We start from the raw sequence: 27674 nt of genomic DNA, 5'->3' as shown, positions 1-27674 counted from the left end.
AAACCTGGTTCCTAAATCTCTGTCTTATCATTATATAATCTATCTGATACCTTCTAGTATCTCCAGGATTCTTCCATATATACAACCTCCTTTTATGATTCTTGAACCAAGTGTTAGCTATGATTAAGTAGTGCTCTCTGCAAAATTCTACCAGGCGGCTTCCCCTTTCATTTCTTAGCCCCAATCCATATTCACCTACTATGTTTCCTTCTCGCTCTTTTCCTACTACCGAATTCCAGTCACCCATCACTATTAAATTTTCATCTCCCTTCACTATCTGAATAATTTCTTTTATCTCATCATACATTTCTTCAATTTCTTCATCATCTGCAGAGCTAGTTGGCATATAAACTTGTACTACTGTAGCAGGCGTGGGCTTTGTGTCTATCTTGGCGACAATAATGCGTTCACTATACTGTTTGTAGTAGCTTACCCACACTCCTATTTTTTTATTCATTATTAATCCGACTTCTGCATTACCCCTATTTGATTTTGTATTTAGAACCCTGTATTCACCTGACCAAAAGTCTTGTTCCTCCTGTCAGTGAACTTCACTAATTCCTACTATATCTAACTTTAACCTATCCATTTTCCTTTTTAAATTTTCTAATCTACCTGCTCGATTAAGGGATCTCACATTCCACACTCCGATCCGTAGAACCCCAGTTTTCTTTCTCCTGATAACGACGTCCTCCCGAGTAGTGCCCGCCCGGAGATCCGAATGGGGGACTATTTTACCTCTGGAATATTTTACCCAAGAGGACACCAACATCATTTAACCATACAGTAAAGCTGCATGCCCTCAGGAAAAATTACGGCTGTAGTTTCCCCTTGCTTTCAGCCGTTCGGAGTACCAGCACAGCAAGACCATTTTGGTTAATGTTGCAAGGCCAGATCAGTCAATCATCATGACTGTTGCCCCTGCAGCTACTGAAAAGGCTGCTGCCCCTCTTTAGGAACCACACGTTTGTCTGGCCTCTCAACAGATACCCCTCTGTTGTGATTGTACCTACGGTACGGCTATCTGTATCACTGAGGCACGCAAGCCTCCCCAGCAGTGGCAAGGTCCATGGTTCTTGGGAGTTGGTAAATACAGGCAGACATAGTATCTACTATGTGTGGCATGATATCTGTTTATGCAGTAAAAGTGAGGAGTAAAAGAGAACTCTAGGGTATAAAATGAAGTATTAGAAAGTGGAATATGAGTGTAAAGTAGATTTGTAATTTTACCAGAGGATATTTAAGTATAGTAGACATAAAAGTGTATTATGCGAGGGCAATGAACTAGGAGGCCAACTCAAGGAGGATTTGCAGGGTGCACTCGACATTTAGTGGATGAGAAAAAGGTCGGATAGGCAGACCTAAAGGCTGACCTATACTGCATGGACAGGGGCTCCAAGAAGGGGATTGACCTGTACTACAGGAAGATAGGAATAACAAAGAGGCGTACCTGCCAAAATGGAAGGAGACAGGGTACTCGTAGGATCAACCCGTGTAAGATATAGGTACTGTTCCTAAAGGGAAAGAGGGCAGTATCATGGCAGAAGTCACACATTTGAAGGAAATAGTAGGGTAAGTTTGAATTCTATGAGTCAATAGCCTTATTGAGTTTCAGGTTTACAAATATCCAAGAAGGGAACACTTTTATTGTACCCAGAGTTCCTCCAGATTACAATAAGTAATGAATAAGTCCATACCTGGGAAAAGTAGTATGGGAAATAAGAACATAGCTGTAGAGTAATCATGAGTTTTGCACAACTGTAATTTAAGAATGGAAGAGAAATAGAAAACAGAGCTAACTCCAACATGGATGGAAAGGGTCATGCATTATAATTGTGGTAAAATATGCACGGTTATTAGTAGAAAAAGAGGCATTATTAAAAGATAAAGAATTATCTTGTGTAGTTGTACATAATGAATATGTATAAAAAAGCACATGTTTGAGCTAAGGGTAGGGATATGAAGTGCCTCAAGAATTTTGGTGTAAATTCTAAAGACACTTGGCTTTCCACTATCTCAAATACACAATATTGTAAGTATGAGGGTGAGATAGTGGAGAAGTGTCTACCTCGCCACCAGTTTCTATGTGTGCAGGATAGATGTGTATCTGGAGAATACAGCAATAGTGATGGTCGATCAGTGTGGACAAATGTTTGCAGCGCGAGCTTAAGAAGCTGTATGTCCAGTACAAGAAGCAAGCATGCTCTGTTCCTTGACGGTGTAAGAACTGTATTGTTGCGAACAAATGTATTGAACAAAAGACTCTTACATTTTCTAATGATACATCTTTCCCCAAAATTCATACAAAATGTCTGATACCACCTCCTTTTTACATGCATCTGGATAGTTATCGGACAATCAGTAATACCTAAGGTCTTGTATGTTTGTCTTTATATATATCAAATATACCATTCTGTCCTATTTGATAAAAAAACTTGATATTTATTGCAAAGGCATAAGGAATGTTCTAGAAGATCATGCATTGTCATAATTATCTGTGGATTGTTGTCATTGATAAAAATATGTGCACATTAAAATTAAGTAAGTAAACAAGAAATTGAAGTAATAAGTCCTTACCAATTAATAAGTAGAGACTGGAGAGATTTTAGCATGAAAAAGCAATGCTTCTAACTAACAAAATGGAAATCTAAAAATCCAGTAATAGAAAACATCTTTATCTTGAGAATCAGCTTGAAAGTTATTACCAAGTCATGTAATTTCATTCGTTATTTATTTTTATGCCTTCCTCAGCAATTAATAGTCTTTGCAAATACATTTATACTTAACTTTCCAATTGTTTACATCTCACAGTTTTTCAATTTCAGAATTTCAGGCCTTATTTGTAACTTTCTTGTATGCAGTCGGATAAAGCACAAGATTTGTAATGTGATTGAATATTAGGAACCAAATCCAAACTGTAATTAATTATGTAACTATAATTATATGAGAGACATTATTGTAATTAAAGATGAGAATGATTTTCTTATGGAAAACTAAATATATTGCTATAAAAGATTGTTTTTCAAATATTGTATTTTATACCTTATTTGGCTGTAACATCAGTTTCTTTACATTTTGTAAATTTTAATTTTAACATTGAAATTGTACATATTTAACAATGGACTATTTTGGAAGCTATTGTTATAATTCTATATAAAGAAATGCAGTGATGCTGCGACGTGTCAGTTTTGAAGTTACTTTTGGAAGTCAAAGAGATCAGTGAAGTCTGTCTGTGTTTTGTTTAGATGACGAATGTGAAATTCAGATGTCAATTAATGTGAATAAATTTTGTTAAGCAGGAAAATTTCGCATTCATTCATCAATGGACCAGGCAGAAAAAACTTAAGTTATGCAACATTCAACATGAATCTTAACAGTTTGACTTTTGGGTGTCGGACGTGCAAGAAGCAATATCTGATTTTATAGTGGTTATTAAACCAAACCCATTATAATTGTATCTGTTAGTTTCTAAAGGTCCATGGCAGGGTTGACTCATGAGAGTTAAATGCTTGTGTGAATCTTGTAAAGATGTTTTATTGTGGAGATGAAAATATAACAGAGTTGAACAAAAGTATCCTGAGAGTACAGAATCATTTCAAGAGCCGTAAAGAAATTCCTTTAACCAGCTAGCATCTTTAGAGAAGAAGAGTTTGTCAAGATCCACGCAGCCATCTGACCCGAGAAAAAGATTGGCTGCACACAAAATGTGAGTCAACTGCAGAGACGTGTGAGTCTTGCACCCCAGCACCACACTTCTCTCCTGTCATCCAAAGACCATTAGAACCTTGATAACCTCTCCATTGAGATTCAAGAGGTCACTGTCTTTGTTTTCTCTGTCCTTTCACCTACACAACACAATGTGTCAACAATTCAGTTATGGCTATTGAACTCCTCTGAGCTCTCCCCAGATGCTGAGAAAAGTCTCAGGTGATGGAGCCCTCTCTATTGTAATCCCTCTCCTCTATTGTAATCCCTCTCTGCATGTATCTCATGGACCATCCTCTGGCCAACAAACCTCCCCACTCCCATCTGAGATGGCTCCTTCAACCATTGAAGTTGCTTCAAGATTTTGTTGTAGACACCATCTCTGGTCCACTTTCTTCCCCAGGTTCCATGCTACATGGGAATGGGGGCTTATCCACAAAAACAGTAGCTTTGAGTTTTGACCTGCAGACTCTTTACTCGGTACTTTGACATCTTTGTCTTTGCTCAGATTTCTCTCAAGTTTGTACTTTGTTTATGTGTTCTACAGTACTGTTACAAAATTGAAATGTCCATTAAACATGCACTCTGAAATGCATACTGTAATCTGCCCCACCCTTCTTATTTTTGCTACTGATGACTATCGTAAAGTCAAAAAGACAAGATTTGAAAGCAGTAAGATTTACAATAAAATTTTTACTTTTCTTTTCTTGCACAGTTGGCAAAAGTTCTTTATGTCCAGGGGTCTGATTCTTGAAGCTGAAATTCTCAAAGTTTCGGTTCTCATGGTTCAAATGACCTAAATAAATTTATCTAAATAATTATGAAGAATGTCATTGCAGAATTTTAGTTTTTACAATAATTTATTGTCTCACATTTTACTATGTCACACTGTCTTTTGAATTTTCACATTAACAAAACTGAAATTACATTGTTTGTCCAAAATACAAAAATATGTCCGATCACATCCGAGGGTAATAACAACATACCAAAGGGCTTACAATTTTTCTTGACAAATGAATTTCTATTAGTTTAGATTGTTATTTTCTAAATGAATCCAGAAATAAACATAATAAATAGTAGTAGATTGCATAATTAATAATAGAAATTTTTATTGTGCCAAATAGTTCATAATTTTCAAGTGTTTAAAAAAATAATTTTAACTGTACATTCAGAGCTAGTAAATATTGATTGTAACAATGAAAATAAAGTAATTCCTTTTCATAAATTTTAGCTTGAAATATAACATACTGTGTGTAAAATTATATGAAAGTTTTCAGAAAAACAGTTGAGATTATATTGACCCGTCCAAAATTTCAAAAATACTTCTAGTATCAACTACTACTGTTGAGGAAAAGTAAGGCTAGAGGAGGATGTCCCTTTACAATATCTCCCTCACATAATATGGAAACAATGTTTTCACAATATTTTGTGGCCTTCTATGAGGTTTGTCAAACAGTATACAAAATTATGCCAAAAGATAGAATACAGTTGTATAGAAGTATCTGATACATAATATTATACAGAAAGTATAGGAAAAATATCTACTGCACAAATCATAATTTATGCACATATCAGGACATCACATTCAGATTTTTAGATCTGTGGGACATTCTATCACAAGACAAATGATGCAAAGTTAACACTACAACATTACATCACTAAACTGTAGAAATAAGTGCAGAGGCAATGTTAAGTACTACAATTACAAATTGCAAGTTTACATCTATAAATTACATCTCCAAAAGTATCAAAAGAGTAGAAAAAAGTTTAGACGCTGTATGTACGATGAGTGATCCAACTCAAAAAGCTCATAGGGATGGGTACAGACCAGAAGTATATACTCAATCATGAGTAGGAGTATAGCACAAAATCAATCAGCCAGATAAACCAGAACATGTAAGGATATGCTGCTTCATGAAAGGAGAAAATAATGAAAAAATATTATGGCCTAAGCTTATGATGTGGGAACCGAACAATGAATCCAAACCACACTGCGTACTCACCAGCAGAAATGTTTTGACACAACAAAATGAATAAAGTCCATAATCATATATCAATAAGTTCAATCATATGTAAAGAATAATTATAGAAAGCATCTAGCTTCAATCAGTAGTTGCGCACTCTCCTTGAGTACACACACACACACACACACACACACACACACACACACACACACACACAAAGTCGCGACTACCAGGGATACCCAAACCAGAGTTAAGCATGAGTTAGCACACAACTCAAGTTCAAATGAGATACAATAATGTGGTACTCAGGATAAATACAGATAATCAGAGTCATAAATAGCATTGAATAATCACATAATGGAGTAGCTTGAGGACCTAAATCAGTGTGTGAAATCAGAAATGTATATGTCTCGTTATGCAGTCTACACTTGTAAATGTCTTCTACATTATTTGCTAATTATGCATACAAACTAACCTATGTACATAGGAACCTGATTTATTTACAGCTGATAAAAAAAAATACATACTGAGTGATGAGGTTCGTAGAATGCACTCTTGAACTTTTTAAGTTTTCACATTACAAATCATCAGCCATAGAACATCAACCTTTCACAGCATAATTTAAAGTTATGTAATGCATTGGGAAGTTAATCCCCTTACTAGAAAAATATATATTTATGTGTAATAACAGTGCCCATAGCAGTGACGACGTTTCTAAACAAATAGTTCCATGAATTCTTCATATAGGATAATTTATTGGCTAGCAATGTTGGTTACCAATGTGAGTCACAACTCTTATGTAGTTGACAGATGCTTGAGTACATTACCCACATTTATGATGTCTTGTAAGTCGACTGGACCAACAAGAGTGCATCCATAGAGGAGTTGTGGGAGTGGATCAACCCACATCTTTCAGTTTCCTCCCTAGATTTCTCATGACACACTCTAATGGATAGTTTTCTGTTTAACTTTCATATCAAATCCTGAAACATTGCTTTGCCTACTAAGTATGGTGTTTAATAGCGCCCTCACATCACATGGCACATGTTTTGCCTAATTATATTGAAAAAATAAGTATACAGGGTTTACATCAGAATAGATTAAAAGTGTTAACAGATGAAAATACACAGATATACCAAGATACTACTCCTAGTTTTTATAGTACATATGAATAAAAAGAGTCTTCACTGAATTTACCACAATACCCACGACTTTACCCAAAAGAGTTCATGACAAATTTAATTATTCTCTGCAGAGTACATAGGAATAACAACAATATTTAACACTGATAGTATTCTAAGATAAGAAAATTTATTACTAGACATTTGATGGCACTGTCCCATTTCAAAAATGTAAAATGATCTACACATTTATTCTAATGGTACATATGTACAAATTCTAAAGCACAAATCTAATTTACCCTTCTCTGGTTGCCACCCCTCCTTCCACAATGACTTCCACCTGTTCAGATTCTGCCAATCCTTAGCCCTCACCAACATAGTCGTGCAAAACCATATCAACCAAGCCCAATCCTCCTTGCAGTATCTTCTCTCCATCCACAAAATTCTCCTGCTATGGAATCCCAAATTCCTGGAACCCATAACACACATTGAAACTCTTGCCCTGCAGTAACTTGAGCAACATGCACAACGCCACCTCAAAAAGCTCTCCAGCCTGCTCTCTTCCTACTCCCACCTTGGAGTATCACTGTCCACCACTTCTGCAACAACCTCATAACCTCCCCCACGCCCCCTCATAGTTGACAAACCCTGCCTCACATACCTACTACACTTACCCCACCCACCAAAACTCCCTCCCACCACCACACAGAACTCAAAACCTAAACAGACCCTCAACACAACAGTCATGAACCTTTCCTCCAGAAGCCTTAGTCCCACAGAAATATCAGTCCTTTCCAAGGACCTCACCTTTAACCCCACTCCCAAATTCAACCATGCAGGACTAGTTAAAGACCTTCTCTCCTTCTCCCAGTCCCTACAGTGGAAACACATTTTTGCCACCAACCCAACCAATCAGACTCAACCAAAGACCAATATTGAACCTTGCGTAACTCAGTTCACTCCTCCATCCAACCGTGATACACCTCCACTGCCTCCAAACCACCCCCTGTTAACTTTCCAAAATTTCTTATCCCCAAACGTTGCCTCACCATCATTCCCCAAATCACTCAACGTGCATTCTAACCTTACATCCGTAGAAAGAACCACAGTCCACCATCTAAGAACTGATCCCGATCTTATAATCCTACCTGCAGACAAAGATTCCACCACCGTAGTTTTGAACTGCAAGGATTACATGGCAGAAGGACTCGGTCAGCTGTCAGATACTTCCACCTACAAATCATGCCACAGTGATCCCATTCCACCAATCCAGCTGGATCTCCAGTTACTACTCAAATCCTTAGGCCCATCCCAGAACATCTCCCCAGAGTCCATGTCTCTTCTTACCACTCCCCACTCTCCCACTTTCTACACGCTTCCTAAAGTCCATAAACCAAACCACACAGGATGCTTCATTGTGGCCAGTTACTGTGCTCCCACTGAGAGAATTTCTGCTCTCATACACAAACACCTTCAACCTATTACCTGGAACCTATCCTTCTATATAAAAGATACTAACCATTTCCTCGACCGACTCTCCACAGACCCTGTCCCTTTACCACACAGTGCCCTGCTCATCACTACTGATGCCACCTCCCTGTACACTAACATTCCTAATGTCCATGGCCTTACTGCTATCAAGCACTACCTTTACAGACATGCTGTGTATTCCAAACCAACAATTTCCTTCCTAGTCTCCATGACCAACTATATCCTCACCCACAATTCCTTCTCCATTGAAGGCATTACCTACAAACAAATCCGCAGTACGGCTATGGGCACCCACCTGGCACCATCCTATGCTAACCTATTCATGGGCCATCTAGAGGAATCTTTCCTAAAAACCCAGAATCCTAAACCCCTAACCTATTTCAGATTGGTTGATGACATCTTTGCTATCTGGATTGAAGGTGAGGACACCTTATTCACATTCCTCCAGAACCTCAACAACTTCTCCCCCATTTGCTTCACCTGGTCCTACCCAACCCAACAAGCCACCTTCCTAGATGTTGACCTCCACCTCAGAGATGGCTGCATCAGTACCTCCGTCCATATCAAACCTACTAACCACCACGAGGATAATGGAATGTAGTCGAAATTAGTCGGGTGATGCTGAGGGAATTAGATTAGGAAATGAGACACTTAAAGTAGTAAAGGAGTTTTGCTACTTGGGGAGCAAAATAACTCATGATGGTCAAAGTAGAGAGGATATAAAATGTAGACTGGCAATGGCAAGGAAAGAGTTTCTGAAGAAGAAAAATTTGTTAACATCGAATATGGATTTAAATGTCAGGAAGTCGTTTCTGAAAGTATTTGTATGGAGTGAAGCCATGTATGGAAGTGAAACATGGACGATAAATATTTTAGACAAGAACAGAATAGAATCTTTCAAAATGTGGTGCTACAGAAGAATGCTGAAGATTAGATGGGTAGATCACATAACTAATGAGGAGGTATTGAATAGAATTGGGGAGAAGAGGACTTTGTGGCACAACTTGACTAGAAGAAGGAGCGGTTGGTAGGACATGTTGTGAGACATCAAGGGATCACCAATTTAGTATTGGAGGGTAGCGTGGAGGGTAAAAATAGTAGAGGGAGACCAAGAGATGAATACACTAAGCAGATTCAGAAGGATGTAGCCTGCAGTAGGTACTGGGAGATGAAGAAGCTTGCACAGGATAGAGTAGCATGGAGGGCTGCATCAAACCAGTCTCAGGACTGAAGACCACAACAACAACAACAACAACAGCCACCAGCAATCCCTCCACTTTGACAGCTGCCACCCATTTCATACCAAGAAGTCCCTTCCTTATAGCCTAGCCACCCACGGTCATCGCATGTGCAGTGACGAGCAGTCCCTCTCTAAATATACTGAGGGTCTCACTGAAGCCTTCACTGACTGTAATTATCCTCCCATCCTTGTACAAAAACAAATCTCCTGTGCCTTATCTTTCAAGCCCCCCACCACCTCCCATAGTCCTACAGTTCGGCCACAGAGGAGAATTCCTCTCGTAACTCAGTACCATACGGGACTGGAGCAACTGAATTACATTCTCTGCCAGGGTTTCAATTACCTCACGTCATGCCCTGAAATGAGAAATGTCCTACCCACTATCCATCCCACCCCTCCTACTGTGGTATTCCGTCATCCACCGAACCTGCACAATATACTCATCCATCCTTACACAACCCCTTCTCCCAATCCCTTACCTCATGGCTCATACACTTGTAATAGACCTAGATGCAAGATCTGCCCCATACATTCTCCTACTGGGTCACTTAACTTCACCTACCTGTGAAACCAATCATGTGATTTACAAGCTATGCTGCAACCACTGTGCTGCATTCTATGTAGGCATGAATTGCCACCGACAAACTGTGGCCAAAAAACAAGTGGACCACCCAGTAGCTGAACATACTGCCAAACATGATACCCCTCATCTCAATGACTTCTTCACAGCCTGTGCCATATGGATCCTTCCCACCAACACTAGATTTTCTGAATTGTGCAGGTGGGAACTTTCCCTGCAATACATCCAACGTTCCCGTAACTCTCCTGGCCTCAACCTTCGTTAGTCACTGTCCTCACCTATCCAGCCCCCTCCCTGTTCCCATTCCAGCACTACACAGCTGCTATTTCACCGCCACACCCAGTCTTTTAATTTATTTTTATTTTTATTTCTCTCCTTTCCACTACTTACCCCCTCCCCACTCCACACTTTCTCTCCTGCCCTCTGTTTAAACCTCAACACTTCACTGTCTGCCACACCCACCATACTATCCCTTCCCCTCCCCACCCCAGCCTCCTCCTCACACCTACCCAGTCGCCACTCCCATAATGCACTGGTGCTGCTGCTCGCATTGTAGTTTTGGCTCTCTGCGACTGGAGACGTGTGTGCAAGTTGCACTTGCATGAGTGTGTGTGTGTGTGTGTGTGTGTGTGTGTGTGTGTGTGTGTGTGTGTGTCTACTGCTGACAAAGGCTTTAAGGGCCGAAAGGTATGATTGTGTGAATCTTTTTATTCTGCCTATCATGACTCAGCATCTCCACTATATGGTGAGTAACAACTTTCCTTCTCTCGTATTGGTAGAAAGCATAATTATATAGTTACATGAACCTTCAAATATATTGTGGCATAGATTTAAACTCAGTCAATAGATAAGACAGAACTTTAGAAATCACATCATCTTACATACTACATTCCTGAAAATAGAGAAAGGAAAGGAAACCAAAAAAATTACATACTTATGGATCATGTCTGTATGCTTTCAGTTCAGTGGTACTGCATAATCCAAACAACTTCAGGATACACAAGTCTGTATGTATTAGGATGTGGATTTTAAAGAATTTCAAATTGTGCTATATAAATATCAAAAAATTTCTGTATCTTAGATGTCAACTCTTTAGATTTCTCTTTGGCTTTCACTGACACAAGGTTTCCTACCACAAACAAAAATCCAGCTTTACCATCATGTCTCTGCTTTCTCCTATCCCCCTGTTTTTTCACCATCTCCCTGATGCACTCTTCTCTCTCTTGAGGTGACAGAATTTTACATGGAGGAAACTCAATATTCTCAGAAATCAAGTTAGTTGGTCTGTAATTAAACATGATTTCAGATGGTGAAAAACCTGTGGAAGAATGTTGTAAGCTGTTCATAATATCCTCAAAATCACTGACATAATCTATTCAACTGGTATGATTCTTACTAAAATATGTTCTAAACAGTCTTCCAATTTCTCTCATATATCTTTCTGCAGGGTTATTTGATAGATGGTACACCAAGGTTAGAATATGCCTTGTTTTTGTATGATCAACAAAATCTTTTCAAACTTATGATGTAAATGAGAACTGTAGTCAGATAAAATTGTTTTAGGAATAACCACTTGATGATAATATGTGTTTTCAATTTTAGGGATGGTTGGCTTACTGATAGCTTTCTTAAGAGGAAACAGCTTTTTGAACTCCAAAAATACATCAAACATTACAAAAACATAACAAAATCCACCCTTAGACCTATGAAAAAGTCCATAAATTCCACAGATACAATATCTAGTTTACCATTAGGCAGTATGTTTTGCATTTGTCCTCTACTTGTTTGGCTACTTAGCTTCACGCTTTGACATCTGTCACATCTGTCAATCTTCTTTTTCATCTCCTTCCTATGCTATAAAAATAGATGTTCTCCTGAATCTTTTGTGTGCATTTGGTTGATACACAATGCCCAAAATTCTCATGTGTATAAGTAATTAAAGTATCAGCACATTGTTCCAGTCAAAATAGTTAGCAATCATCTGAGTCTGTCTTATGTCTCCTGAATAAAATACCCTTGTGTACCATTTAATATTGTTCAGTCTTTTCTCCTTCTTTCTTACCCAACATGCTCTTAACCAATTTCCAATTTTGATCATGATTTTGATTCTTGCACATGTCTTTGCACATTTTCAAGGTCTGTTTTTCCTCTTTTACACCTTTCAATTACATAATTTTAAACTCTTTCTCTCCTTCTCCAAAGTTGTTAGATAATTCACTCCCTAAAGGTAGCCTAGATGAAGCATCAGCAACTACATTGTCTGTGCCCTTAAAGTATCTGATTGCATAATTGAACTGCTGTAAAAACAAGGACCAAGGAATAATTCTGTTATGGTACAGCTTACACACCTAGATTTAACATAATGCTTTGTACAGATGATGATTTTGTGACATAGTAAAGAATTTTTAAATTTGTTGAACACACCATGTACAGCCAAAAGTTCTTCCTCAGGTACTATTTATGTCTTTTCATGTTTCTGCAATACTCTACTAGCAAATATTAGGACATCCAAAATCTGAATCATCTTCTCTGTTGTCAGACACGTCATGCAAAACATCAATTTCAATTTCACAGAATCCTACATTCACATTGTCTTCACAGGCTTTTATCAACTTTTTACAGCTTATCATAGCATTACTTTGGTTACTTATGTTGTCAGGTAAAAGTTTAACACAATGAATAGATTCCATGACACTTCTGTAACAAGAAGCTACAGAAGGAACACATAACACATTACTGTTGAAGGAGATATCTAGGTGGTAAGGTCATGAACACGGTTCTCTCTTCTAATCATCAATATTTTTATTACACGACAAACGTACAGGTCGGAGACTGGGCAGGAACTGAGGTCCTGGAAGTATGCAAAACAAAGATCAAGTTGAAGACATAATACACATATGATGTTCTGGTCTATTGATCCATGGATCGATGCCACATAGCCCCCCCCCCCTTCCAGTATGGAGTACGAACCAAAAGGCTGAGGGAGGGGGGGGGGGGGGGATTGGCGAGAGTTTAAGTGGGTTACAGTGAGTTCTTCTGCGTCTAATGGCACGGGCCATGTGGGTTGTCAGTGGTCGTAGTCGTTGGCCGGTGCGGGAGTGCTGGTGTGGAAGGGTGTTGTCGGCAGTGAACCTAATGATCATCTTTCCACTTGGCCTAATGTAAGCACTTAGGTTGCCACATGTAGCACTCGAGAGATTTTGAAACGCTTCACTACACGTTTTGACACACCACCAAATGAGTCACATGAATTGTCACACGCAAGCAGCACTAATGCGATATCACCACTAACGATGACAGATAAACCACAAATGTCATTACGATGAACATGGGTAGAGAGCTCATAAGTGGCGCCTGCTAACAGAGAGGTATGCTGAGTTGGTGGGGTGGGGAAACTGAAGCACAGTGAGGGCAGTGTGCTGCGAGTAGAGGAGTGAGTGTCAGATGGTGAGGTCTGAGTGGGCGTGGCAGGAACCTGCGGGCTGCACCGGTTAGAAGAGCGGTGTGGTGTGCTGCTGCACGAAGATGGAACTGTTATATTAGAGCCCTGGGAGCTGGGGCCTCTGCTATGGGAGCCGGGAGGCAGAAAACCCCGGAATGATTGTGGGCTTGTTGATGGGGCCGGTGGAGGCATGAGTTTACTCGAATCATAAGCAGAGGAAGAAGTCCAAGGGTGGCCAGGCAGTGTGGTCTCTTCAACGGAGGATGAGGTAGGGGAAAACACGATGTGAGCAGGTTTAACCCTGTTGAGGGAGACAGTAGTTACTGAGCCCTTAATTACGATGTCCATTGTGTTACTGGTTCGTTTGACAACTCTGTATGGGCCTATGTAAGTGGGCTGTAACGGGGCTTTTACAGTGTCGTCGCGAAGGAACACAAATTCGCAAGTGTCGAGCGCCTTGGGAATATATGCGGAGGCCAGAGGGCATGAACAAGTACCAGAAAAGGCTGAAAGGTGTTGTAACAGCTGTCTTTTCAATATCCTCTGGTGCCATCGGAATTTGATGATAGGCCCTCCTACAGTCCACTACCGAGAAATATCTGGCGCCTGCAAGAGTATGGTTAAAATCCACAATGTTAGGAACCGGGTACTTGTCTATGATAGTATGAGCGTTCAACTTAGTATAGTCGCCAACCATATGCCAGGTGCCATTGCTTTCTGTGAAAAAGTGGATAGGTGAGGCCCAGCAACCGGCAGATGGTTCAATGATGCCGGCTGTTAAGAGATCGTCTATTTGTTCGCGAGCCACTTTCATGAGTTCTCACTTGAGACGGCATGGTTAGCAAGCGAAATTTGTGGGTGGTGCCATCTGTAACCAAGGAAACGTGCGACACAGTCCATGAAACAACTGTCTGTGGTATAGTGTGCACAGCGGCCGCTAGGCTGGGTTGTGGCGTGGACGGCAAAAGTTTGCATAAGTTCCAACTGTTGGGCAGCTGGGAGTGACAAACAAGTGAGCTACGTGAAACAAGGTTGGTACACTGCTTATTAGTAACCGAAGGTGCCACTGTCGAGCTTGGTGGTGGAAGTGGGCGTGAATGAACAGCTGATGGCGGTAAATCAAAAACATTAACCTGCGCCTGGGAAGTTAGCTGCCCATCCGAGGAGGGGGATGAATATGCTTTTGAATTAACACAGTTAGAACTGGCAGGAGTGTTGACAATGTACAGTTTATGTGGCACACAGTCACAAATGCACTCAAGCGCGATAACACTGTAGTGGGACCGACTAACCTTGTGTGTTCCTGAGGTGTCGTCTGCTGCAAGCTGCTGCCATGCCAAAGATAACTCATTACTTAAGTCGTTGAGGCAACGGCGTAGCTCAAGTTGTTCCAAGCACAGGTGTGTAGACTCAACACGCTCTGTGAGGCACTTATTCTTGACAAGGTCAGGCCACAGTTTGTGGTGTCATAGAAAGTCGATGCCCAAAATGGGATTGTCGATGTCAGCCACCAGGAAGGACCATTTCAGTTTGCACTCAGGTGAGAGGGACATTGAATATGAAGTAGAACCTAGGCACAACAAACTAGATGAGTTTACAGCACATATGACAGATTTGTGCAGTCGGATCTTTTTGGTAGCAAGACGAGATGGAAATAGGGAAACATCTGCACCCATGTCGATGAGAAAGTTTGTGCCAGAGTTCAAGTCGTGGATGTATACTTGCCCATTCAAAGCATTAGAAGCATTAGTGTTGGACACAGAATGGAGCGTGGGATGGCGCCTGTTGTTTTTATCACAGGAGGTGGCGCCGCTGCCTACCTGTGGTTGAAGTTTGGGTAGGAGCACGGTGGTTTGCAATTGCATGCTTGTTCCGAGAATTTTGCATGGAAGAAACAGTATTTATGGGCAGACGTCTGCACCTGCGAGTGGTCAGACAGCAGCAGCCCAGAGTCTTCCATGGAGTTAGATGTGCTGTTATTGTGCCAACGTGAAGGTGCCTGTAGTGCAGCGAGCTTGACAGACTTAGGTTTAGTGGGGCGTCCACGTTGGAGCCATGTTTGTGGTTGGAAACTGGCATAGCTGCCAGACTGCTGGGCACAGTGTTCACATAGTAGAGCGGAGTAAGCTCGGTGGTGGTGTGCAAGCATTCGCTATTTGGTCTATCTTTGTAAGCGGAGATGGCCATTTGGACAGACAGAGGCAGCTTTTCCATCCAAATCTCGGTAAGTGTGGCATCTGGCATGTTGCATTCACCGACAAGAAGTCATAGGCATCACCACTGCTGGGATGGAGATCTGTTGCCGAGGCATTCTTCATAGACGAGCTGTCGAACGTTTTCTCTTCTTGTCTTGGAGACACGTTCCAGTATTGCTTGTTAAGCCGCAGTGTACTTCTCGTTCTGAGGAGGTGACTTTCAGGTCATAAATTAAGTCAACACGGTCATAGAGGTGGTTCATGAGGCATGTGAAATGGGCATTTTCATCAAGTGCACAGACACTGAAAGTTTGCTCGACCAGGTTGAACCAGAATTCCAGGTGGGCAGGTTTGAATGCCGGGAGTTTCGGTAGATTCGATGAACTGGCGGTCGAAGAAAGTGGGCAGCCACTCACGGATGCAGGAGTAGGTAAGTCAAAGTTAACTCTGTGTCGTGAGTGTGGTAGAGAGGTAGCAGACATGCCGGCTGGAGGGGAAGCAAAATCCATTAGCAAGAAGCCTGGCATGGATCGAAGCAGGACCGGTTGTTGCACGGAAGGTTAAAGTGGTCACGGTGGTTGCTCGACAGGTTGTTATGCAACTGGTACTCTTCATCTGCAGCGAAATTGTCCATCACAGAGTCACTAATGAGCTTGGTGGAACCTGACGCACTCAAATTACTGCACTGATGAACACTCGGAGTAACAGGCTGGCAAATATCATTCACATAGGGTGCAACCGGTGCGGGGTGATACACACGTGGAGCTTGCACATTCAAAAAGGTGTCCTGTTGTGGCACATTATGAAAATTATGCTCCCTACTTTTTACAGTACTTGCATTAAAGTTCGGTATCAGTGTGTAGTGGTTTCTTGTACTGCTGTCTGGCGAAAACTGAAGCACTTCAGGGCTAACAAAGCTGGAGTCAGAGACTGCTAGCATCACGTTGAAAACCATTGCACCTGACGAGGTCCCTGGGTTCTCGAGGCTATAGGATTGCAGAAATTCACATCGGGCACCGACTACAGCTGGCATGCTTGAATTTAGTTGCTGTTGCTGGTGAAAACCGGGCGGCAGTGGCGGCGTGTTGTGGAAGGCCATTGCGAAGTGGTCAAAGGTCCATGCAGAACGCGGAAGCTGGCACAGTAGTCACTTTGTACTCGGTTTCACGGATTATTCGAACTTCGGGTTCACCACTGAAGGAGATATCAAGGTGGTAAGGTAATGACCATGGTTCTCTCTTCTAATCATCAATACTTTTATTACACGACAAATTTACAGGTCGAAGACTAGGCAGGAACTGAGGTCCCGGAAGTATACAACACAAAGGTCAACTGGAAGACATAATACACATATGATGTTCTGGCCTATCGATCTGTGGATTGATGCCACACTGTCAAAATTACACTTCCTGCCTAGATCCTCTTTAAGTTCATTCCACAATTTGGTGTTACAAATTCTGACTAACCACAGCTAACTCATTCCAGAATGCACCTTTATCTATATTATCATCAATCTGGTCCAAAACATATTTCAAAAACTTTTCACCTTTATTCTCCAGGCTCACAGATACCTCACCTATGCTGTTTGGATCATTACTCTGCATAACATTAACGAAAAAGTGTTATCACTGGACTGGTATTCCATGACCCTCATTTTAAAAAATCACTTACATTATCTGTATTGTCAATATCATTCACACATAACTCTGACATTTCATTATTATTAAACTCCACAAATAGCTAATACTCATCATCATCATGTTGTTGTTGTTGTTGTGGTCTTCAGTCCTGAGACTGGTTTGATGCAGCTCTCCATGCTACTCTATCCTGTGCAAGCTTCTTCATCTCCCAGTACCTACTGCAACCTACATCCTTCTGAATCTGCTTAGTGTATTCATCTCTTGGTCTCCCTCTACGATTTTTACCCTCCACGCTGCCCTCCAATGCTAAATTTGTGACCCCTTCATGTCTCAGAACATGTCCTACCAACCGGTCCCTCCTTTTTGTCAAGTTGTGCCACAAACTCCTCTTCTCCCCAATTCTATTCAATACCTCCTCGTTAGTTATGTGATCTACCCATCTAATCTTCAGCATTCTTCTGTAGCACCACATTTTGAAAGCTTCTATTCTCTTCTTGTCCAAACTATTTATCGTCCATGTTTCACTTCCATACATGGCTACTCTCCATACAAATACTTACAGAAATGACTTCCTGACACTTAAATCTATACTCGATGTTAGCAAATTTCTCTTCTTCAGAAACGCTTTCCTTGTCATTGCCAGTCTACATTTTATATCCTCTCTACTTCGACTTTCATCAGTTATTTTGCTCCCCAAATAGCAAAACTCCTTTACTACTTTAAGTGTCTCATTTCCTAATCTAATTCCCTCAGCATCACCCGACTTAATTTGACTACATTCCATTATCCTTGTTTTGCTTTTGTTGATGTTCATCTTATATCCTCCTTTCAAGACACTATCCATTCCATTCAACTGCTCTTCCAAGTCCTTTGCTGTCTCTGACAGAATTACAATGTCATGGGCGAACCTCAAAGTTTTTATTTCTTCTGCATCGATTTTAATACCCACTCCGAATTTTTCTTTTGTTTCCTTTACTGCTTGCTCAATATACAGATTGAATAATGTCGGGGAGAGGCTACAACCCTGTCTTACTCCCTTCCCAACAACTGCTTCCCTTTCATGTCCCTCGACTCTTATAACTGCCAGCTGGTTTCTGTACAAATTATAAATAGCTTTTCGCTCCCTGTATTTTACCCCTGCCACCTTAAGAATTTGAAAGAGAGTATTCCAGTCAACATTGTCAAAAGCTTTCTCTAAGTCTACAAATGCTAGAAATGTACATTTGCCTTTCCTTAATCTTTCTTCTAAGATAAGTCGTAAGGTCAGTATTGACTCACGTGTTCCAGTATTAGTATGGAATCCAAACTGATCTTCCCCGAAGTTGGCTTCTACTAGTTTTTCCATTCGTCTGTAAAGAATTCGTGTTAGTATTTGGCAGCTGTGGCTTATTAAATTGATTGTTCGGTAATTTTCACATCTGTCAACACCTGCTTTCTTTGGGATCATCATCATATTCCTCCAAAATTACTTCATCAATAGCATCACTAACAATACAAGATTCATCACTGTCAAAGTCACTTACCTCACCTACATTCATTTGCAATAAGCCACCAAGACTTACCAACCTCAGTTATTCTGTAGTTCTCATTCACATCTACATCAAAAATACCACCTAGCTCAGATAAAATACAGTCATCACCTGATTTACCTGCATCAGTAATGGTGTTTCCTGACCCAGAGAATAAATCATTAGTATACACTACATCAAAATTCCCACAACTCTCACATTCTGGTTTGTGATTAGCACTTACACCACCATAATTAAAGGTAGTATCCCAAAACTTCTGATCAAAATATAAATAAGAAATCTGATATTCCTTCTGTTCAATTTCAGATTCATGTGCCGTATAATTAACACTGTTATTACTGTCCAAGTGTAACTTGGGGTTCTGTGCTTGTTATGTTTCTTCAGCCCAAAACTGTGGACCTTCATTGAGGTGAACTACCGTTTCATGAGAAGTTAGTTCTGTGATTGTTTCTTCTATTAAAATGCCCATGGTTATCCCCATTATTCCTATCCTGCTGATGTTCAAACTTTCTCTCTCTGTTGACACTTTGATCCTGACAGAAGTTACCGTTATCTCTGTTTCTGTACTACTCCCATTGTTATTTCTGTCATTTTGATTATTATGGTACATACTTCATTCTACTGCCCTATACAGCCTGTCAACGTATCTTAAAACTGTTCAACAATTGTCAGTTCCATGTATTAAATCCCACTGCAGTCTTTCAGGTAATCTCCTTTTAAGTGCATCAGTCAAGGTCATTTCATCAAATTGATTGTCAAGGTGTGCTAGTTTTTTAAGTTGGTGCTTACAAAATTCTTTCAAAGTGCAGTCCATATTCGTATAATTAGGACATATAACCCTACTGCTACTATTGTAATTTTGTATGCTTTTGCCTAAATAACAGAAAACCCAATCTCTATGTTCACACATACAACCCTCTTACTAAATTTAGTTTAGTTTCCAAATAAAATACACTATAGGAGGATAGTTCTTTTAATACGAAAAGCTAATCAATAGAGTTATGGTTCCTACAAGATTTGACCATGTGTTATGTCTAATGGAAAAGTAAATTAGACTATTCAATTCTTTTCCTAAGATCTTACCCAGCAGTTAGAAAGAAATTCAGTATGAATAGTATTATACTGAAACTAGGAAAACTCAGTTCCAAGTTCATATAGTGGTTTAAAATATGTACTAACAGTAGCCAGCCAATCCAGGCAATGATACAGTGAAGTATTGAAAAAATGGAAGTAGGAATTTTTCCTACTTTCTTGCTACTGTTTAAGTAGCTTCTTCAAATAAATATTACTCAACATAAACTATGATGGTGCAGACACTGGAATTTGTTTTTGACTACTGCGCCTTATGCATTATGCAGTGGTGTTGTGGTGTGGTCATGTTTTTCATAAAGGGAGCTTGCCCCCTTGTAGTTTTGCATGGCACTATCAGAGCACAGGCCTACATTGATGTTTTAAGCACCTTATTGCTTCCACTGTTGAAGAGCAATTCGGGGGTGGAGACTGCATCTTTCAATACGATCAGACACCTTATCGTAATGCGCAGCCTGTGGCAGAATGGTTGCACGGCAATAACATCCCTGTAATGGGCTGGCCGCCACAGAGTCCTGACATGAATCCTATAGAACATCTTTGGGTAATTTTGGGATGCCAACTTCGTACCAGACCTCACCAACTGACATCGATACCTCCCCTCAATGCAGCACTCCGTGGAGAATGGGCTGTCATACCCCAAGAAACCTTCCAGCACATTATTAAACATATGCATGCAAGAGTGGAAGTTGTCATCAAGGCCAAGGGTGGGCCAGCGCCATATTGAATCCCAACATTACTGACGGAGGGTGCCACAAACTTGTAAGTCATTTTTGGCCAGGTGACAGGATACTTTTGGTCACATAGTGTATGATACTGCATGATGAATTTGACAGAAAACTGAAATCCCTTAGTTGAAACAAGTTCCTGGAAGTAGACAACATTCCATTAGAACTAATGATAGCCTTGGGAGGGTCAGCACTGACAAAACTCTACCATCTAGTGAGCAAGATGTACAAGACAGGCGGAATACCATCACACATCAAGAAGAAGATTGTAATTCCAATCCCAAAGAAAGCAGGTGTTGACAGGAGTGAAGATTACCAAACTACCAGATTAATAAGTCATGGCTGCAAAATACTAATGCGAATTCTTTACAGATGAATGGAAAAACTGGTAGTAGCCTACCTCGGGGAGGACCTGTTTGGATTCTGTAGAAATGTCGGAACATGTGAGGCAATACTGACTCTCCTACTTATCTTAGAAGATAGATTAAGAAAAGCAAACCTGTATTTCTAGCATTTCTAGGCCTAGAGAAAGACTTGGACAATGTTACTGGAAAACTGTCTTTACAATTCTGAATGTGGCAGTGGTCACATACAGGGAGCAAAAGAATATTTACAACTTGTACAGAAACTAGATGGCAGTTATAAGAGTTGCAGGGCATGAAAGGGAAGCAGTAGTTGGAAAGGTAGTGAGACAGGATTGCAGCCTATCCCTGATGTTATTCACATGTATATTGAGCAATCAGTAAAGGAAACAAAAGTAAAATTTGGAGAAGGAATTAAAATCCATGGAGAGGAAATATAAACTTTCCAGTTTGCTGATGACATTGTAAATCTATCAGAGACCGCAAAGGATCTGGAAGAGCAGTTGAACAGAATGGACAGTGTCTTGAGAGGAGGATTTGAGATGAACATCAACAGAAGCAAAATGAGGTTAATGGAATGAAGCCGAATTAAATCAGGTGATCTGAGAGAATTAGATTAGGAAATGAGTGACTTATAGTAGTAGATGAGTTTTGCTGTTTGGGGAACAAAATAACTGATGATGGTTTAAGTAGAGAGGATATAAAATGTAGACTGGCAATGGTAAGGAAAGTGTTTCTGAAGAAGAGAAATTTGTTAACATCAAGTATAGATTGAAGTGTCAGAAAGTCATTTCTGAAAGTATTTGTATGGAGTAAAGCCATGTATGGAAGCGAAACATGGACGATAAATAGTTTTGAAGTATATGTATGGAGTGTAGGCATGTATGGAAATGAAACATGGACGATAAGTAATTTTGACTAGATGAGAATAAAAGCTTTTGAAATGTGGTGCTACAGAAAAATGGTGAAGATCAGATGTGTAGATAAAGTAAGTAATGAGGCAGTACTGAATAGAATTGGGGAGAAGAGGAATTTGTGGCACAACTTGACTAGAAGAAGGGATTAGTTAGTAGGACATGTTCTGAGGCATTAAGGGATCGCCAATTTAATATTGGAAGGCAGTATGAAAGATAAAAATCATTGAGGGAGATCGAGAGACAAATGCAAAAAGCAGATTCGGAAGGATGTGGCTTACGTGGAGACGAAGAAGCTTGTGCAGGATAGAGTAGGATGTAGGGCTGCAACAAACAAGTCTCTGGAATGAAGACCACAGCAACAATAACAAATTACATTGTTTGTCCAAAATACTAAAATAGGTCTGATCACATCCGAGGCATGCTTACTACTACATAACTCTGTGGTAATAACATTATTCCAAAGGGTTTACAATTTTTCTTGACAAATGAATTTTTATTAGTTTAGATTATTATTTTATAAATGAATCCGGAAATAAACGTAACAAACAATACTACATTGCATAATTAATAATAGAAATTTCTAGTGTGCCAAATAGTTTGTAATTTTCAGATGTTTGTAAAACAAAATTTTAACCGTACTTTCAGAGCTACTACATATCAATTGTAACAACAAAAATAAAGTAATTCTTTTCATAAATTTAGTTTGAAATATAACATATTGTGTATAAAATTATATGAATTTTTAAAATGAATAATTGAGATGATATTGATTGACCTGTCCAAAATTTGAAAAATATTTCTGGTATCAACAACTACTGTTGAGGAAAAGTAATGCTACAGGAGGATGTCCCTGTACAATACCTTAAGAGGTATGAGCATTTGTTCAATAGAAGAGATGTGTTTCTAGTGAAGATGAGCAAGTTCTCATAGCAATTAAAGTATGGATTTTAGAGCACATTTTAATGGATACATTTTCTTGCTTCAGTTTATACAAACTCCTCTAAAAACAGAAAGAGCAAAGAGCTTGCAGTAGAAGAAATGTTTTTCACAGCCTTGAGATAGCAAGGGCTCATAGCTTGTAAGGTATGCATTTTACTGCCCAATGTTTATAAGAATTTTTTTTCTTCTTTTGGTGTAAGTCATCTGTCCAAAAAGACTGTAAAGAGAATTTTGTTTTATCCTGTCGGTCAAGGTAACTATTTTATTTGAAAGTTACCAATGTATGTAAGTAAATATTATACTACCAAGTGAAGATAAATGGCACCTATTTACTTAAAGTGAGGAAGCTGCAGTTTTTTTTTTTCAAAGTGTCGCCTTCTCCGCTCTTTTTCTAGGTCACATGTAGATGATATGAATGAAAAGTATAATAACAAATTTATTGTTACGTAATGCACAGAATAATTTTTTAAGGGCTTCTTCCACTTCTTAATGTATACATTATGTATTTTTCCCAAGGGCATGCAGCTTTACTGTATGGTTAAATGATGATGGCGTCCTCTTGGGTAAAATATTCCAGAGGTAAAATAGTCCCCCATTCGGATCTCCGGGCGGGGACTACTCAAGAGGACGTCATTATCAGGAGAAAGAAAACTGGCGTTCTACAGATCGGAGCGTGGAATGTCAGATCCCTTAATCGGGCAGGTAGGTTGGAAAATTTAAAAAGGGAAATGGATAGGTTGAAGTTAGATATAGTGGGAATTAGTGAAGTTCAGTGACAGGAGGAACAAGACTTTTGGTCAGGTGAATACAGGGTTATAAATACAAAATCAAATAGGGGTAATGCAGAAGTAGGTTTAATAATGAATAAAAAAATGGGAGTGTGGGTAAGCTACTACCAACAGCATAGTGAATGCATTATTGTGGCCAAGATAGACATGAAGCCCATGCCTACTATAGTAGTACAAGTTTATAAGCCAACTAGCTCTGCAGATGATGAAGAAATTGATGAAATGTATGATGAGATAAAAGAAATTATTGAGGTAGTGAAGGGAGACGAAAATTTAATAGTCATGGGTGACTGGAATTCGAGAGTAGGAAAAGGGAGAGAAGGAAACATAGTGGGTGAATATGGATTGGGGGACAGAAATGAAAGAGGAAGCCGCCTGGTAGAATTTTGCAGAGAGCACTACTTAATCATAGCTAACACTTGGTTCAAGAATCATAAAAGAAGGTTGTATACATGGAAGAATCCTGGAGATACTAGAAGGTATCAGATAGATTATATAATGGTAAGACAGAGATTTAGGAACCAGGTTTTAAATTGTAAGACATTTCCATGGGCAGATGTGCATTCTGACCACAATCTATTGGTTATGAACTGTAGATTAAAACTGAGAAATTGCAAAAAGGTGGGAATTTAAGGAGATGGGACCTGGATAAATTGACTAAACCAGAGGTTGTACAGAGTTAAAGATGGAAACCCATTTCTAAGCAAAGAAGGGAAAGCAGAAAGGTGGAAGGAGTATATAGAGGGTCTATAGAAGGGCGATGTTCTTGAGGACAATATTATTGAAATGGAAGAGGATGTAGATGAAGATGGAATGGGAGATACGATACTGCATGAAGAGTTTGACAGAGCACTGAAAAACCTGAGTCGAAACAAGGCCCCAGGAGTAGACAACATTCCATTAGAACTACTGACGGCTTTGGGAGAGCCAGTCCTGACAAAACTCTTACCATCTGGTGAGCAAGATGTATGAGACAGGCGAAATACCCTCAGACATCAAGAAGAATATAATAATTCCAATCCCAAAGAAAGCAGGTGTTGACAGTTGTGAAAATTACTGAACTATCAGTTTAATAAGTCACAGCTGCAAAATACTAATGCGAGTTCTTTACAGACGAATGGAAAAATTGGTAGAAGCCGACCTCGGGGAAGATTAGTATGGATTTCATAGAAATATTGGAAAACGTGAGGCAATACTGACCCTACGACTTATCTTAGGAGCTAGATTAAGGAAAGGCAAACCTACATTTCTAGCATTTGTAGACTTAGAGAAAGCTTTTGACAATGTTGACTGGAATACTCTCTTTCAAATTCTGATGGTGGCAGGGGTAAAATACAGGGAGCAAAAGGCTATTTACAATTTGTACAGAAACCAGATCACAGTTATAACAGTTGAGGGACATAAAAGGGAAGCTGTTGTTGGGAAGGGTGTGAGACAGGGTTGTAGCCTCTCCCCGATGCTATTCAGTCTGTATATTGAGCAACCAGTAAAGGAAACAAAAGAAAAATTTGGAGTAGGTATTAAAATCCATGGAGAAGAAATAAAAATGTTGAGGTTTGCCAATGACATTGTAATTCTGTCAGAGACAGCAAAGGACTTAGAAGAGCAGTTGAACGGAATGGCCAGTGTCTTGAAAGGAGGATATAAGTTGAACATCAACAAAAGCAAAATGAGGATAATGGAATGTAGTCGAATTAAGTCGGGTGATGCTGAGGGAATTAGGTTAGGAAATGAGACACTTAAAGTAGTAAAGGAGTTTTTTCTATTTGGTTAGCAAAATAACTGACGATGGTCGAAGTAGAGAGGATATGAAATGTAGACTGGCAATGGCAAGGAAAGTGTTTCTGAAGAAGAGAAATTTGTTAACATAGAGTATTGATTGAAGTGTCAGGAAGTCGTTTCTGAAAGTATTTGTATGGAGTCTAGCCATGTATGGAAGTGAAACACGGACAATAACTAATTTGGACAAGAAGAGAATAAAGATTTTCGAAATGTTGTGCTACAGAAGAATGCTGATGGTTATATGGGTAGATCACATAACTAATGAGGAGGTATTGAACAGGATTGGGGAGAAAAGGAGTTTGTGGCACAACTTGACAAGAAGAAGGGACCAGTTGGTAGGATATGTTCTGAGGCATCAAGGGATCACAAATTTAGCATTGGAGGGCAGCGTGGAGCGTAAAAATCGTAGAGGGAGACCAAGAGATAAATACAATAAGCAGATTCAGAAGAATGTAGGTTGCAGTTAGTATGGGGAGATGAAGAATCTTGCACAGGATAGAGTAGCATGGAGAGCTGCATCAAACCAGTCTCAGGACTGAAGACAGCAACAACAACAATAACATGTATGAATAATCTGAAACCCAGCAATAAATCACCATATCAGTTCCTTATGTTGAAATAGTAAATTCTCTTGAATTTTTCATCCACGATTAAAATAGTTGTAGGTATTTCTAAACAGTCATTTCAGTTTACACTATCAATATTTTCTACAGATTTTATTTAACAAATCTATAGCCATAAGCACTTGGCAATTAAGTAGAAACTAGTTCTTCCAAGAAATTGAACATTAATACTGAATTTTATCATTTTTAGTCTCAGTACTCACTGTTGGAATGTTTACTTTCAGGTTGAAATTGAGAAAGGAGTGGGCTACATTTGGCCTACTGTATCATTTAGAAGTGAAAAACCTGTTTCACTGAAGACAGTCATAACATTTCAAGACGAGTTTGAAATTAGGACTCACCTGTTGGTAGTTGCAATTGCTGATAACTGCATCCTTACAACACATGCCTTTTTGAAAGGGTACTGCATTAATCCTAATTTCATTGAAAGTGTTAGTCAAAAAGATAATACAATGAAGGTAAGAAACTAGAGAGATTTTCACAGATATACCTTTTATTGTTCAAGACAATACTTTAATTGAAAAGGAGATTGAAGCATTATGATAATAATTTTATACTTGTTTTATACATCTCCAAACAACATGTTTGTCAAAACATTTCAAATGCCTGCATTTTCAAAAAATAAATAAAAAAATTTGTATCTCCCACTTGAGTACTATTCTAATCAGCCCAAAACTATCAGTTCAAACAATATGAAGGTCATAAAATTATGAAAATTTTAAGTTTTACAGTAACATTTCTTCAGCTGATTAACTAGACAGATAAATAATAATCAGTAAATGTTACAAGATGCTCCTGTAGAATATGTTCCAGATCTAATTGTTACATTACTTCGAAAAAAAAAAAAAAAAAAAAAAAAAAAAAAAGCAAATATTCATTCAAAATATTTTATAAAATTCATGGCTCAGCTCTTTGACTTTAAATATATAGGAGCATCATTCTTCTTGTTTCCCATGTTTTACATATTACCAAAACGATGTTAGTTTGTTCAAGCAGATTCCTATCATTATATTTTCCACTTCATGATGACTGTGCATCTGTTTCTTATTATTGGCATAAGAGACTGGATATAAAAGCCACTTTCAAAATAATTACTGGCTTCATGACTAATGAATTTCTATTTATCCACAAAAATGAGACTTCACAAAGGCTGACACTTACATTACACATAGTTTAAATCACTTTCAATAGGCAAGATAAAATTTCACTTCATCTTACATGAAACGGATGTCCCAGTACTTACTTCCCACATTGGTTCACCACTACAATTCCTCAAAATCTTCCTACACTCTTTGAAGTGAAATTATCACCACTCATTAAAACAAAGGGTCAGTGATGTGTTTTTTACACCTAGGCCTATGTTAACATTTGTAAAGGAAATGATATTAAGGACATAAACTATTTTTGTAGAAACAAAACAATTATTTATTCTTAAAAGTAATTTTATAATGAATTTTGGTGATTCAGTAACGCTAAATTACATAAATACCTGTCAGTTACTGATGAGACAAACATCTTGTATGTTGTAGGATAATCAAC

General features: G+C 39.2%; 1 protein-coding gene across 1 annotated transcript in view; it reads left to right on the top strand.

Annotated features, from left to right (window-relative positions):
- Positions 1-27312, top strand: part of LOC126481710 (cilia- and flagella-associated protein 47-like) — a 115237-nt gene extending 87925 nt beyond the window's left edge. Inside the window, exons 4-5 of the mRNA XM_050105659.1 lie at positions 26360-26593; positions 27196-27312. Of these exons, the coding sequence (XP_049961616.1) occupies positions 26360-26593; positions 27196-27312 (351 nt within the window). The remainder of the gene's footprint in view (positions 1-26359; positions 26594-27195) is intronic.
- The last annotated feature ends 362 nt before the right edge of the window (positions 27313-27674 follow it).

This window comes from Schistocerca serialis, chromosome 5 (assembly GCF_023864345.2).
Source record: "Schistocerca serialis cubense isolate TAMUIC-IGC-003099 chromosome 5, iqSchSeri2.2, whole genome shotgun sequence".
NCBI lineage: Eukaryota > Metazoa > Arthropoda > Insecta > Orthoptera > Acrididae > Schistocerca > Schistocerca serialis.
This window is presented reverse-complemented; position numbering and strand designations above follow the sequence as displayed.